Source organism: Callithrix jacchus, chromosome 6, assembly GCF_049354715.1.
Source record: "Callithrix jacchus isolate 240 chromosome 6, calJac240_pri, whole genome shotgun sequence".
Classification (NCBI taxonomy): domain Eukaryota; kingdom Metazoa; phylum Chordata; class Mammalia; order Primates; family Cebidae; genus Callithrix; species Callithrix jacchus.
This window is the reverse complement of record NC_133507.1, coordinates 21,973,345-21,988,884: the sequence shown is the minus strand read 5'-3', so window position 1 is coordinate 21,988,884 and position 15,540 is coordinate 21,973,345. Positions and strand designations below refer to the sequence as shown.

At 40.2% G+C, this 15,540-nt stretch overlaps 1 protein-coding gene across 12 annotated transcripts in view; it reads right to left on the bottom strand.

The window, feature by feature from the left end:
* The window catches only part of CHD2 (chromodomain helicase DNA binding protein 2), a 166,416-nt gene that overhangs the window by 75,597 nt on the left and 75,279 nt on the right, over positions 1-15,540 (bottom strand). For 9 of the 12 annotated variants that reach the window (XM_078326852.1, XM_078326855.1, XM_078326851.1 and 6 more), the window contains 6 exons: positions 12,312-12,461; positions 11,419-11,567; positions 9,895-9,991; positions 9,377-9,469; positions 6,336-6,506; positions 5,155-5,330 (listed from right to left, as the gene is read on the bottom strand). In XM_078326852.1, the coding sequence (XP_078182978.1) occupies positions 5,155-5,330; positions 6,336-6,506; positions 9,377-9,469; positions 9,895-9,991; positions 11,419-11,567; positions 12,312-12,461 (836 nt within the window). The remainder of the gene's footprint in view (positions 1-5,154; positions 5,331-6,335; positions 6,507-9,376; positions 9,470-9,894; positions 9,992-11,418; positions 11,568-12,311; positions 12,462-15,540) is intronic. The other 3 variants (XM_078326854.1, XM_078326856.1, XM_078326853.1) reach the window with 1 other exon arrangement.

The following is a 15,540-nucleotide window of genomic DNA, read 5'->3' as shown; positions in this document are numbered from 1 at the left end:
CCTATTCCCAGAGAATGATTGGACCTGGCCAACAACACCCTGAGAAGCTCCGCTCTCAGGCTTGTCTTTACTGGACTGACCCAGAACTCACTGTGTGAACAGCCCTGTCCACAACTGCCTGGTCAAAAACAATTAGATGCAAAGGTTTAACACATCATGATGGCCTGAGCCACATTACCAACTGGAAATAACAAAAGGTTGATCAAAGACAAATTGAGGGGAAAGATGTCCACAGGAGACTCTGAAAAGCTCTAACACATGTGCAGGTCTCTGTCCCTACAGAGGAAAGATCTCAGAGGGTCTTACCCCACAATTCTGGCTGACCTTGAGAAACTGCGCAAGCAGGAACTGAACGTCAAGGCGGATATCAACTGCCTTGCAGAGCACTGAAACATGCCCCAACACACACACCAAAGGCTGGTAGACTTACAGGCTCAAAACATTTAAGGAATTCTCTGTTCCATCATTAGCTGACCACTAAGCTCAAGTAGAAACTACAAACAACATGACAAAGGATATAGACAGCAGAGTCACTAAACAAGCAAACACAACAGCAGCAGCAACCAAACATATGGCTGGCAGGGGAATCTGATTTCCAGAGCTGCCACATGACTTAAAATGTCCAATTTTTCAAGAGAAAAACCATGGGACATATAGAAAACCAAAAAGCAGGCTGGGCACAGTAGCTCACGCCTGTAATCCCAGCACTTTGGGAGGCCAAGATGAGTGGATCACCGAAGGTCAGGGGTTCAAGACCAGCCTGGCCAACATGGTGAGACCCCACCCATACTAAAAATACAAAAATTAGCCGGGTGTGGTGGTGGGCACCTGTAATCCCAGCTACTTGGGAGGCTGAGGCAGGAGAATCACTTGAAACCAGGAGGCAGAGGTTTCAGTGAGCCAAAATCACACCACTGCACTCCAGCCTAGGTGACAGGAGCAAAACTCCATCTCAAAAAAAAAAAAAAAGGTACAATGTATACATAGGAAAAAAAGCAGGTAATAGAAACAGTCCCTAAGGAAGTCCAGCATGTAGACTTACAAGACAAGGATGTTAATCAGTTAATATAAATATTTATAAGAGTCAAAATAAAATCTGCCAAGAGAATAAAAAAGAAAGGATGAAAATGATATCAATAGAAACAGAAATGCTCTGTTTAAAAACACAAATTTTTGGGCCGGGCACGGTGGCTCAATCCCAGCACTTTGGGAGGCCGAGGCGGGTGGATCATGAGGTCAAGAGATCGAGACCATCCTGGTCACCATGGTGAAACCCCGTCTCTACCAAAAAAAAATACAAAAAATTAGCTGGGCATGGTGGCACACGCCTGTAATCCCAGCTACTCGGGAGGCTGAGGCAGGAGAACTGCCTGAACCCAGGAGGCGGAGATTGCGGTGAGCCGAGATCGTGCCATTGCACTCCAGCCTGGGTAACAAGAGTGAAACTCCGTCTCAAAAAAAAAAAAACACACAAATTTTTTAAAGAGTAAAATAGAAATTCTGGAGTTCAAACTACAATAACTGATATGAAAAAATATCACTGGGGAAGCTCAACAGCAGATATGAGCCTGAAGAAGAGAGAGCTGGCAAACCTGAAGATAGGCTAACCAAGATGATCCCATGTGAAAAACAGAAAAATAGTACTTCAACTTTCCTTCAAAAATGAAGATCAAATTCAGACAGTGCCAGCTAAGCCAAAATAGAGAATCTGTTGTTTAGCAGACCTGCCTCAAAAGAAAATACTAAGACAGCCCTTTGGGTAGACATGGAAGGACATAGAACAGTAACTAAAATCACATGAAGAAGTAAGAGCACCCATGGGATAGTAAAGTAAATATAAAGACAGTATATATATTTTTATTTGTAACTCTTTTCCTTCTCCTTGATTTTAAAAGACAACGAACTAGGCCAGGTGTGGAGGCTCATGCCTGTAATCCCAACACTCTGGGAGGCCAAGGCCCATGGATCACCTGAGGTCAGGGATTAGAGACCAACCTGGCTAACATGGTAAAATCCCATCTCTATTAAAAATACAAAAAAATAGTTGGGTATGCTGGTAGGCGCCTGTAATCTCAGCTACTCAGGAGGCTGAAGCAGGAGAGTCACTTGAACCTGGGAGGTTGCAGTGGGCCAACTGCACCCAGCCTGGGTTAGAAGAGCGAAACTGTCTTAAATAAAAAAAGAAAGCTATATAAAATATTCATTATAAAATTGCATTAATGGGTTTACGACGTGTAGAGATGTGATGTGTGACAACATACAAGGTGGGGGGGGCGAGCCACAATTGGAGCAAAGTTTTTATAATGCCATTGAAATTAAATTGATACTAATTCAAAGTTAATTGTTCTAAGATGTTACTTGTAATCTCTAACAAAACCACTAAGAAAATAAGTGGAAAAAAAAGTTTATTATTTTTAAAAGGGTAATTAAAATGGTATAGTATTTATATACTTAACACAAAAGAAAGCAGTAATGGGGAAATAAAAAAACAAAAAGGACATGGCATATAGCAGACATACAGCAAAATGCAGACCTAACTCCTACTTTATCAGTAACTGCATTAAATGTAAACAGATTAAACACTCCAACCACAAAAAGAGATTGGTAGAAAAAAACATTTTTTTAAGATACAACCTTTTTTTTTTTTTTTTTTTTTTTTTTGAGATAGAGTTTCACTCTGTCACCCAGGCTGCAGTGCAGTGGCACCATCTCAGCTCACTGCAAACATCTGCCTCCGGAGTTCAAGCAATTCTCGTGCCTCAGTCTCAGCCTCCTGGGTGCCAGGAACTGCAGGCATGCATCACCAACCCTGGCTAACTTTTTGTATTTTTAGTAGAGAATGGGTTTCGCCATATTGCCCAGGCTGGTCTCATACTCCTGGACTCTAGCAATCTGCCTGCCTTGGCCTCCCAAAGTGCTGGGACTACAGATTTAAACCACCATGCCTGGCCAAATACCATTTTTTAAATTTCAAATACCCAAAAAGAAAGCTGGAGTGTCTATACTAATAACAAACTGAAAACAGGCATTAAAACAAAAATTGCTACTAGAGACACAGAAATATATGTTACAATAATAAAAAGGCCAATCAAGACCTACCAATTATAAAACTATATACAATTAGTAAGAATCCAAAAACACATGAAGCAAAAACCAACAGAACCAAAGGAACAAATGGATCATGTAAGAGTAACAGAGATGTCATTATCCCATTTTCAATAAAAGGTAGAACAACGAGGCCAGACACGGTGGCTCAGGCCTATAATCGCAACACGTCAGGAGGCTGAAGCAGGAGTATCACTTGAGGCCGGGAGTCTGAGACCAGCCTGACAACATAATGAAGCCTTGTCTCCACACAAAAAAATTTGGTTTTAAATCAGCCAGACATGGTAGCACATGCCTGTAGTCCTGGCTACCTGGGAGGCTGAGGCAGAAGAATCATTTGAGTCCAGGAGTGTGCAGTTACTATGAGCTATAATCATACCACTGCAATCCAGCCTGGGCAAGACAGCAAGATCCTGTCTCTACCAAATAACCACAACTAGACAGAAAATCAATAAAGAAAATAAAGACAGGCCGAAACGGGCGAATAACAAGGTCAGGAAATCGAGACCATCCTGGCCAACATGGTAAAATCCCATCTCTAACTAAAAATACAAAAATTAGCTGGGCCTGATGATGCATGCCTATAGTCCCAGCTACTCGGGAGGCTGAGGCAGGAGAATCGTTTGAACCCGGGAGGCGGAGAGGTTGCAATGAGCCAAGATTGTGCCACTGCACTCCAGCCTGGCAACAGAGTGAGACTCCGTCTCAAAAAAAAAAAGGAAATTAAAGACCTGAAAAACACTAAGCCAAACATAGCTATAGAACACATTGACCCACAGCAGAAAACACATTCTTCTCAAAATAATACAGGGATAAGGCCGGGTGTGGTGGCTCACGCCTATAATCCCAGCACTTTGGGAGTCCGAGGCAGGTGGATCACAAGGTCAAGAGATCGAGACCATCCTGGTCAACATGGTGAAACCCCGTCTCTACTAAAAATACAAAAATTAGCTGGGCATGGTGGCACGTGCCTGTAGTCCCACCTACTCAGGAGGCTGAGGCAGGAGAATTGCTTGAACCCAGGAGGCGGAGGTTGCGGTGAGCCGAGATCGTGCCATTGCACTCCAGCCTGGGTAACAAGAGTGAAACTCCGTCTCAAAAAAAGGAAAAAAATAATAATACAGGGATAGGCAGCAAGAGGCAGTGGAGTGTACATACATACATACAAGTTTGGCTACAAATTCAAAATTGTTAAGATGGTAAGTATAAGAGGGATGTGTTATATGCTATTCTGCTGGTATTTTGAAAGATTTATATTTTTCCATAGTAAATTAAACAAGGAGAAAATAAGTGTGACATTTAAGTGAAAAGAAGCACCTCACAGTTTCAAATGTATTGACCTTAAAAGACTATTTAATATAATTATAATATGGAATGGGCCATAAAACCATCTTATACTTTCTGTTTTCTTCAGGCTTTAAAAAGAAAATATGGAAACTGGAAAAAAAAATAATGTGGAAGCAACGATTTTAGTTTCCATGTTTTGGAGGACAGAGAGGTTTGAATCAGATACCAAGAAATGTATAGTAAATACTCACAGAAAATGTCTAAAATTGATTTTAAATGGGATGGGGGAAAGCAAGGTACTGAGCATGTTGTACAAACTAATAAGAAATGAAAGCAAACCGCCTGCAGACTGCTATCAGTACTAACCACAGGTGGGACTGGGACTGTGAGGGAGGGAGAGGTAGTGAGGGGTACCATATTCATTTTTGATTTACGTTGTTTCTTTCATATACAGATGTTTAAGTGTGTATACATATGTATGTCAATTATCTCTTTCCCCCAGCTGAACTTTGTGAAAATGTTCTAAATAACCAGAGAATAAGAGAGAAACAGATGAACAACAAATAAAAGTGATCTCAACTGAAAGAAACTTTGGAGAAGGAAGAATCATCCTGAAGATTAGGGACAGGGCCCAGCTACTCTTGCCTTTTTTGTAGGTATTACCCTCTGCCTACCCTGTCACAGCGCCCGGGATTCAGTCAACCCAAGACTTGACAGTATGCACTTGCAAACAAGCTCAGTGAGAAAAGAGCCTCCACCAACCTTCGGATCTCTGCATCAGTGAATCCTTCCACAAGGTCCTTCCGTACGCTCCTGGGACGCCCTCTGCGCTTTGGCTTCTTGTCATCATCAGAGTCTTCCGTCTCACTCTCGGAAGCAGAGGATCTCTGGGCCTGCCTCTTAGACTCAGTGTCAGAGTCACTGTCGTTTGTCTGAGCCTGAAGAAGATTGAGGCAAAGTCACACTGTAACACGTGCAAAGTGCAAGTAGTGAAAGGACCAAGACCAGGCCACCTGAATTCTTCAGTACTCAGAACCTCTTACCATATCAGACAAGTCAACTTTCCTTTGACAAATAAGAGGAAAGAGACAGGTCATGTGATGGAGAAATACCCACTTAGGACAGTCACACTTTCAGACACGTTGTAATACAATGATAAGTGAACTGGATTAAAAATATTTGGATATTTTTATAATATCCCATTATGAAACAGGTTCATGTTTACTTCTTTGGGCAAGTAATTTCACTCTTTGTGCCTTTCTCATTTGAAAACTGAAGACAATAGTATCTATAATATAGGGTTTTCAATAAGTTAAAGCACTTAGAAGTATGCCTAGCATATTGTAAGGGCTCAATAAATGGTACCTAGTGTTACCTAATACTGATTTACTGTGACTTTGGACAAATCTGTGTCTATTATCTCCCAAAAAAAAGGGCAACAAAACTTGTTCTCCTTAATTCAATGTTGTTACAACAATCAAATTAGATCGTGTCTGTGATGGAGCTTTGTAAGTTGTGTAGTTGGTATATGTTTCTTATTTCTAGTTATAAAATCCTTTACTAAGTATTTATACCAAGTGCTGTGAACAGTTACAAACAGAGGTTTGACTTTCTGAAAGTTGAAGGTAGTGGCAATTAGAGCCAAATTGTGAGGACTACTGGTTCTAATCTCAAAGGTAAATGCAAACTTCTGTCAAATTCAGATGCTGTTGTTCATCAGCTTCACAAAGAGCCAATTTGCAAAGACCACATCAGATGTCTCACAGGCCTGCTCATGACCTCTGAGGATTTCTCCACCTTTCTTTGCTACGTTTCCTACAGTATTAACTCTACTCTTGAAGCCTCTGTGTCAGAGGATCAATGCAAGGCCTCTGAATAATCAACACTTCAGTAGCCTTTACAGCCTAAGAAGTACTTTCATATCTTCCATCTCAATTGATCACCTTTTTAGTGGAACTCCGTATTCGAGGCAGCATATAAATTTCTTCTAGCTCCTTCTGTCGCTCTTCCTCCTCTACCTTTTTCCTCTGTTCCTCTGGAATGATCTCATCCCAGTCCTTATGAGGACGCTCTTCCAGCTCTTCTTCATCTTCCATTGTTGCAAAGTTGGCAACCTTAAAACAGACAACCATTGTCTGACTGACATTTCCCCATTTCTAAACACCATCTGCTAAAACACCAATTTATCCAGTGTTTTTAATCTAAGTAGACAATGTGGATAATAACAGCAATTTTGTGATATGACATAATCAGATAATCAATTTTCTATTAATTTTTCCTTTATACCCCCCAAAATCAACTTGTCAAATCCTCAAGTTCATCATAAATATCATAAATTTTACTGAAAAGCAGGGAAAGTTACAAAGATACAAATTGTTTTTATAAATTTTGACTGAGTTGTTAAAAATCATATACATGTTCTAATAAGTACTCATAAAATTTAGATTTATTTAGATTATGAAATGCTTAATATCTAGCACTCCATGATGAACTTACATTTCTATAAATTGTATAGAGGTCATCTGAAACAATACATACATCAAAGCACTCATTATCTAGCCGACTAGTTGCCTTATTCATTTTTATCAAAAACACAAAAGTTAAGGATGTGTGGTGATTTCATATGCTCACAAGTGCACTTTAGTCTTAGGAAATAAAATGAGAACATAAAATGGAAAAAATTTAAATAAATCTGGAAGAATATTATCTTCATTTCATATCAAATATCATTTAATATCTGATATGTATTTTTGTACGTAAACAGTATGTATCCCAGAAAGAAAGTCATCTAAGCGTATGCATTTCAAAGAACCAGACGAGGCGTATGCAGAAACATCTACCACCTCCGATAGCCTCTGGGCAGTGGCAGACAGCCCCCAGCCTGGCTCTGCATTGTTCCTGTTCCTTCCCTCCTAACCTTTGGGACAGGCATAAGGTATAAATGAGCTTCTGGAGGCTGCTCCATTCCTTAGTCATTTAGAGCTGACAGTGAAGTCAAGTTAGACTCACTTTAAGACTTTTGCTAAAATTGATTAAAATTTAGATTATTGCAAATATGCACATCAGTGGTTAACACAGTAAGAAATTTAACTTTTCCAAAAGGGACGTAGTGGTTAAACGCCAGACACCGGCCCTTAATTTAAGATAGTGCTTGAAACACAGTAAGAGTTACACAAGCACTGGTTTTTATTGAAGAAAGGAGCAGTAGTCACAGAGGTGGAACTGAGTTGAAACGGTGCAATGGACTGAATGAGTATGTTCTCCCCAAAAGACATATGATGAAATCCTAACTCCCAATGTGAGGTGTTAGGAGGTCATGAGAACAGAGCCGTTGTAATAGGATTAGTGCCCTTATAAAACAGACCTCCAGAGAGCTCTCTAGCTTCTCTCTCTCTACCATGGGAAGGTAAGAAGCCAGCAGTCTACAACCAGAGAGCCTCCACCAGAACCTGACCATCTCAAACTTCAAATCTTCAAAACTGTGAGAAATACATTTCTATTGTTTATAAACCACCCAGTCTACAGTACTTTATTGCAGGAGCCCAAACTGACTATGACAAACACTAATAGTTCACCTTCACCCTCCTCCACCCCATCCTCTGCATCCTGACACATCAACCCTAATCTTGAGCTCTTTGGCCCACTCAACTCCCACTTGTTCTTCCACGGAAATTTCTCCCTGTGGCCAGCTTTGGAACTCATCACACAATACTGCTTCCTTCCAACACTTCACCCAATTTCCCCTAATCCAATTCAATCCTAATGGGAGTACTGCATTTAGCCATCATTGTAATCATCGGGTTTCTCTTGCATCTCTATCTCCATGGAATCAACCCACGGTCAATCCTTCCTACCATGTTGTCACATGAATCTTGGAAACCTTTGCCATTTTAACATTCCTGTGCTTCCCAAGCTAATCTCCCACCTTGGGATAGCCAACTGATCCAATTTCTCTGACCTCAAAAGTATTCCTGGTGAAAGTCATATGACCTTGTTGACTGGCTCCACAGCAAAGTTGTACCATCTCAATTCAGCTGACTCCCTATCAAGTTCCTCCCAACAACTCCCTGACTCATGCATGGTTGTCCCAAACCTTTTCCACTTCTCAAGCAAACACCTCACTACTTTACTAGTCATTAAGAGCATAAATGAAACCCCAACAGCATCTCTTTCCTCCTCTTCCCTAAAGTGTACTTTTCCTTTTTCTTTCCAAGACCAAGTCTTCTATTTGTGCTTCTGACTATATCCCTTCCAGTCTCCTCTGGGACAATATGCCATCAAATCATCTCTTTCCTGAGAACCTTCAATATCTCCCTATATTCAAGTTCTTTCCTCCAACTAGAAACATGGTAACATCTTTCAAAACCTTGTCTTGCTTCAACTTTCTAGCTACAGAATTTACTGTCCCTATACTCTTTCACTAAGCTTTTAAATAACATCGATACTCTGTGCTACGACCTCCTATTCATCTGTTGCCCAACTTCTGTGTTTAGTCCTCATTTCATGCAATTTTCTGTTATATGAGACACCAATGACACTGAGACACCACTGACACCTCTTTCTCTGGCTTACGAAACAAACAAAAAACAAATTAAAATCTCACCAAGTCATCACAGCCTTCAAATTGTCACCTACTGTTTTCCTATCTTTGACCTCTCTTTGGTAACTGATCTATGAGCATCTTCCACAATGCTCCACTCTGTCCTGGCTCTCCACACGTCCTGGCTCTCCACCAAGCCCACTCTTCAATCCTTTCTTTTCCTCCACATACTGACTCTACACAGGACAGCCCACTTCAGTGGTTACTTTCACAGAGCCTACATTCACAACATACTTACAACTCAGAGAACCATACCGAGGATATGACTCAATTAGGGTAAAGAGAAAAGCAGAGCGCCTAGCACAAAGAAAGTGTTCACAAACATTAGTAACCACTAGTTAATGAATCAATGCTGAGAACACTCTCCCACAAAGATCTTTATACCTTAAACTGTGATAAAAGCTCATCTGTTGCACTTGTTGACACTTCATTCTCTCTCGTTTCAGCCAACCGCAAAATTTCATCTATATCCATTTCCTAAAAGAACAAAAGCCAACACAAATAGAATAAAACAGCAACCGATTAGTTGCCTAGTTGCCCAGAAATTATTAGTATTTACTGAAAATGTTTGGTGCAAATAAACCAATTCTCCTGATATTTCATTTGCTTTCGGTCTCAACTCTAAATCCTTTACATCCAGTATCTCAAACTATTATTTACAAATGACAAAGTGAAACTTCAAAAATGATAACAAATAGAAATGGGAGGGAAAAAAAAACAAAAAGTATCCTCAGATGCTTGACTAATTCCTTCCTACTCAATTTAGTAAGAGCTATGAGATTCCTATGAAAGAAAAACACACTGTCCCTCAAGTAAAGTCTCTAACAGAATCTTCTTATAGAAAATTTAGACTCACAGACAACACTTCTCAAAAAATTTTCCCTTTCTTCATTGTTAATTACCTGAGGTTCTGATTCCTCCCCTTCAAGTTCCTTGAAGAGATCCTCAGCTCCAAACTTCAAAATAGCTGTCAGCTCTTCTTTATTAAAAGGATTTGAGCTGTGGAGTAAAATGCAGTTGGTAGGAACATTAAATAACCTCTAAAGAGTTCTACTTCAGAATAACTACCCTTCAGGAAAAGCTCAAATAACTGTTGAAAATATAAACTCTGCCCCAAGAAAAATGATTTCTCAACCATCTCATATTCTACCTGCAGGATGAGTCTGTGGTGGTAACCCTAACCCAGTGGAACAGAAAATCAGTTACAGTCCTATTGGCTCACCCACTACACCGGTAAGCCAGAAAATACAAACATTATTACAGAATGAGTTCTTCCCTTTGCCCTTTGACTCAGAAAGTTATCATTCACCAAGAATTTTCAACCTTCTCATCTCTGGTCCAAAATACAAGACCCAGGCTCTTCTCATCTAGGTTCCTCTTAAACAGAAAACTATCCAAAAACATTCTCTTTAGGAAGGGCTAATTTGAATACACCTTTAACATAGCTGCAGCCGGGCACAATGGCTCATGCCTGTAATCCCAGCACTTTGGGAGGCTGAGGCGGGCAGCTCATTTGAGGTTAGGAATTCAAGACCTGTCTAACCAACATGGCAAAATCTGGTCTCTACTTAAGAAACAACAAACACACATATTGGCCAGGTGTAGTGGTGCACACCTGTAGTCCCAGCTACTCAGGAGGCTGAGAGGCACAAGAATCACTTCAACCCGTGAGGCAGAGCTTGCAGTGAGCCAAGATCGTCCTGGTGCACTCCAGCCTGGGCGACAGTCCATCTCAAAAAGAAAATTAAGAAAAAATTTTTTTTCCAGTAAAGACTGGGTTTTGCCATGTTGGTTGGACAGGTCTCGAAATCCTAACCTTAAGTGACCTGCCGCCTCAGCCTCCCGGATTACAAGCATGAGCCACTGTGCCCAAACATAGCTGCAACACTGCCACAGAAGACACTCCGATCTGCTCAAAATGTAAACTCTACAGGAGATGTAGCTGTGCCTCTTCCCAAAGCCAATTAAAACTTCATTACTTTCTTTTTAAACGCTTCTGTTTCCAATAGAACAAAGCACAAAACACAACAATCCCCACATAAACATTTTTGCCAATAGTTAAAAAAACCAGCTGCCAATCCAATCTGGTGTACTCTCACCGCTGAAAAGTCAAAGGTGACATTATGCTGGGCTGACCCCAACACACAGCTCCACTGCTGTTGCTGCGTCATCTGTCATGTGAGCAGCCAAAAGCACAGGGAAGGGAGAAGCAAGAAAGAGAGGAGAGCACACGCGCAGGGGCTGAACGGCAAAAAAAGGAAGCAAGAAGCTCAAGTAGAGTGAGAACGCCATCCTATTGGCGGTCCTGGCCTGGAATTTTCCAGGTAATGAACAGACGAACGTCTGTGGTGGAGAATCCTATTATATCCAACGGGGATGTCAAATCAGGTGGACTCTGCCTGTCTCCCAATCTTCCTGGCACTTACTTGGACCTTCCCGAGTTGTTTTCCAGGATCGTCCGGCCAGTGGTATCCATGCGCTGAATCACCAGATGGTCCAATACCATCTTCTTTTTGGCCCGTTCTATGATCTCCTCCTCCACAGTCCCCTTTGTAACTAAGCGGTAAATATTTACCTGTAGGAAAAGGAACTGTTATGCTTATGCCTGAACCCCCCCAAAAAAAACAAAGAAAGAGAAAGATTACCTCTGTCAAAAACCAAGAGGGGAAAATTTTAACAGAATTTATTCTCTAACCATAAAATACTATAAGCCATCCAAGCAGGCAGCTTAAGTAGATGCAATATTTTCACTATGTGCAACAGGTTACAGTCTTAAATAAAACTGCCCCTAAAGAGCTGTCATTACATCCTGTTTCATCAATAAAAACCGTGCTAAAGAATAATTGGTTTCACTGAGGGAAAGCAACAGAATCTTTGGCTAAGAATGAAATTTGCAAGTTATCTAATATAGAACAGACTTTGAGATTCATAAACAAAAAAGAGTGTGGTTTACCAAAGTACCTTTGAAGCTAACACTGTCATGTATAATAAAAACTGACCACCTTGAACAATAGGATACTTAACTTTGCCATACTAAAATAGAGAAAAGGTTCGGTTCTAAGTCCATTCATCATAAATCTCCCTCAAGATGAACACACAGAAAGTTGCTGATGTACTTTCAGAGAAAAAGACCATTTCTTAAAGGTTCATCTTGTGCCCAAAGACAACATCTCTGTGCTAGTTAACAAACAGAAATCAATGCTTCAGGGGAAATAAAAGCAAAACCGGGAAAAAGCATTTTGTTAACGTCCTGAAAGCGCTGAACGAGCCCCTCGGCCCCCCACCCTAAAACCATTTCCAGAAGCCTCTCCACACTGACCTGCTTCTTCTGACCAATTCTATGTGCTCGGGCTTGTGCCTGCAAGTCATTCTGGGGGTTCCAATCAGAGTCAAAGATGACGACTGTGTCCGCTGAAGCCAAATTGATTCCCAGGCCACCAGCCCTTGTCGAGAGCAGGAAACAGAAGTCCTGTACACAATGCAATATACTACTTTATGCAGTGGCCTTCTCAGAAACAGTTTCACAGTCCAATAAGCCCTTATACCTGGAAACCCCTGCAGGTGTGAAGAAAAGTGAGATATGATGGACAAACTTTATGGAGGCTAAAAGAATGTTAGGGACTTGATGGTAGGATGAATTTTCATTTGATTAAGAGGCAAAGTCAGTGCCATGAACAAAGGAGTAAAGTTGAATCTAATCAGGCAATGGGAGCAAGAGAATTAGTGTCACCTCCCGGCTATGACTAATATACAAGAAGTTAACAGCAACAATAATAAAAACAGACAAACAATTATCATGGAGATCATTAACTCCAGGAAGTCACCTGTACAATTATTTTCAGGGAAAAGGTAGATTATGCCATATAAGGCAGTTAGTATAAACAGAGATACTTTATTATGTAAATATTTATGTCTGTTAGGCTGGTGAGAAATACAGAAACACTGCACTGAACAGATCATATATTGGAAGTGTTGAGATCCTTAATTACCACAAAACATGCCAAAATAATAAAAAAATCAAAACAGGTTTGGCTGGAGAGCAATGAGTAGAACCACCCAGGCACTGACACTCCAGTTTCCGTAGCAATGATTGTGGCTGCCCAGTGGGCCGCCACAGCATACCTGCCTGCGTCTGAGTGCTCAAAAAAATATGGGGACCAGAGAAAAAGAATATATAAGCTATTGTAAAAAAACATGAAATATTTCTATTTTCAGGGAGTATGATCATATACGTCAAACCTGATGCCTTTGTGGCAGAGAAGTAGCACTCAAAAACTGGCAGTCCTGAGTTCCATCTTGATAAATGGGTATATTTAGCATACACGTGGAGATGCAATGAAAAGGTCTCCATGTTCTAATAGTCATATTCAACAACATTATGCCATAGAAATAAAAATGGAGAGAGCTGTGTCACAAGATTTAAATAATTCCAATAAAGAAGTGATCAACAGCTGTGTCTAGCCACATAATCTGTGATTCTTAGGAGAAATATTAAGCACCACCACACTCCAAAGAGAAGGCAAAAGATAAATAGTGGGCAGTTTAAGATGAGATACCTAAAACAAATGCAATCCGGAGTGAAAATGATCTATCAACCAACAATCTGCTATGTCCATCTTTAGCAAGGATAACTTATTATATGGATTATAGTATATTGTATTCATATCTTATCAAATTGACAAAGGTTAAAAAATTATAAAAATGCCACTGAGAGTGAGGTGGTTAAATAAATAAATGGTACAGGCATAAGAAAACATTAAAAAATTTTTTTGAGAAAGGGTCTCATCCTGTTGCCCAGGCTGAAGTGCAGTGGGGTGATCCTAGTTCACTGCAGCCTCAAGCTCCTGGCCTCAAGGGATCCTCCTGCCTCAGTCTCCTGAGTAGCTGGGACTATAAGTGTACAGCATTGTGCAGGGCTCATTTTTTATTTTTTGTAGAGACAGGGTCTTGTCTAAAAATTAAATTTTGTAAAATTTTTAATAACATGGATTTTTTTTTATTTTTATTTTGTAGAGACAGGTCTCACTATGTTGGCCAGGCAGGTCTCAAACTCCTAGTCTCAAGTGATCCTCCCCCATCTTGGCCTCCCAGAGTGCTAAGATTACAGGCGTAAGCCACCATGCGCCTAGCCTCAAAGTATAATTTTGAAGGGAATAAAACTATATGCAACATGATCCGAATTAGGTAAACATATAAATGGTTCCATCTATTAGGAATGGGAATACACCCCCAAAGACGTGAACAGCAAGTTGTATCTAGAATGAGAGTTTTTGTACAGCTGTTTTTTATTTGTACTCTTTACCATCTTCCCAATATTCTAAGTAAGCATGTAATATTTAATTTTTTAAAGGAACTTTTAAAACACTACAGAAATGGTAGAGAAGTTGTGTTCTATATAGCCATCATGGGGAGTGGGAATCAACTGGGAGCTTTGCAAAAAGCAACTTTTCTTTCCTGAGACAGGGAAATATGAAACCTTCAATTCACACTATCTTTTAAACTAAGAGTAGGGAACACAAAACCAATTTCAACCAACACTATAGGTTAAAAATAGTGGACATTTAGAGTGCTTCCTATATGCTAGGCAATGCGATGACTGCTTTATGTTGATTACCAAATCTAATCCTCACAGCAATATTACAAAGTGAGTATCAGAATCATCATGATTTAAAAGTTGAGGAAACAAAGGGCAAGAAAAGGAGGAATGGGAATTAACCGATGACCAATGTCCTTAATTATTCCATTCCTCTTATCCTTAATGAATCAGAGCCTTGGCTCTGATTAATGCCCAAAGCGCCTCAAGAAGTAAATTTTTAGGCTACAGAAGTAGCCAGAATACTAGTCTTACTAGGATTTCTAGACTCTAAAAGCAGACAGTAGAGTATCCTGCAGTAACAGGCATCAAGAGTTTTTAAAGTTCTTCAGAAAGCTAAGCCTGTTCTATTAAAAAAAAAAAAAAAAAAAAAAGGTGGCTCAGGTTCCAGAAATTAGCATTCTCTGTGAAACACTTCTACTTCAGGTTCCCTCCACTGCTTCCTTTATCTCTCCACATGATTACAATTTTATTCACACCAAAACTCTTCTCTCCCACCTCTCTCAAACCCCATGGCATTTGATGATCTGATATGCATAAACTACAATGTTGTCATACTTTCTAATTCGTCCTAAGCAGCTCTTCTTTATGTGCCCCCCAAACAAAATAAGATGCCAAATCCAAGCTCGACACTGACTGGTAAAATGTTGCTGTTAGTGACATCAAGAACATTAAGCCACACTGTATCAGAAGTCCAACGAATTTGAGACATAGCAAATCTATTTTTCAGGACTTAGTCACCAAAAGAGTAAAGAGATTAGAACCTTCTAATATAATACATATGTCAACATTAATTCTATGGGCCAACCCTTCCCTACTCCTGCCTTACTGCTCTTCCAGGCCCAAGGATTTGGCATCTGGAAGCTACTAGGAGAACCACTCTGTTGTCAATGCAAAATGGGGGAGATAACTAAGCCCATATTTGTTTTTCTGGCATGACAACAAAATACCATTT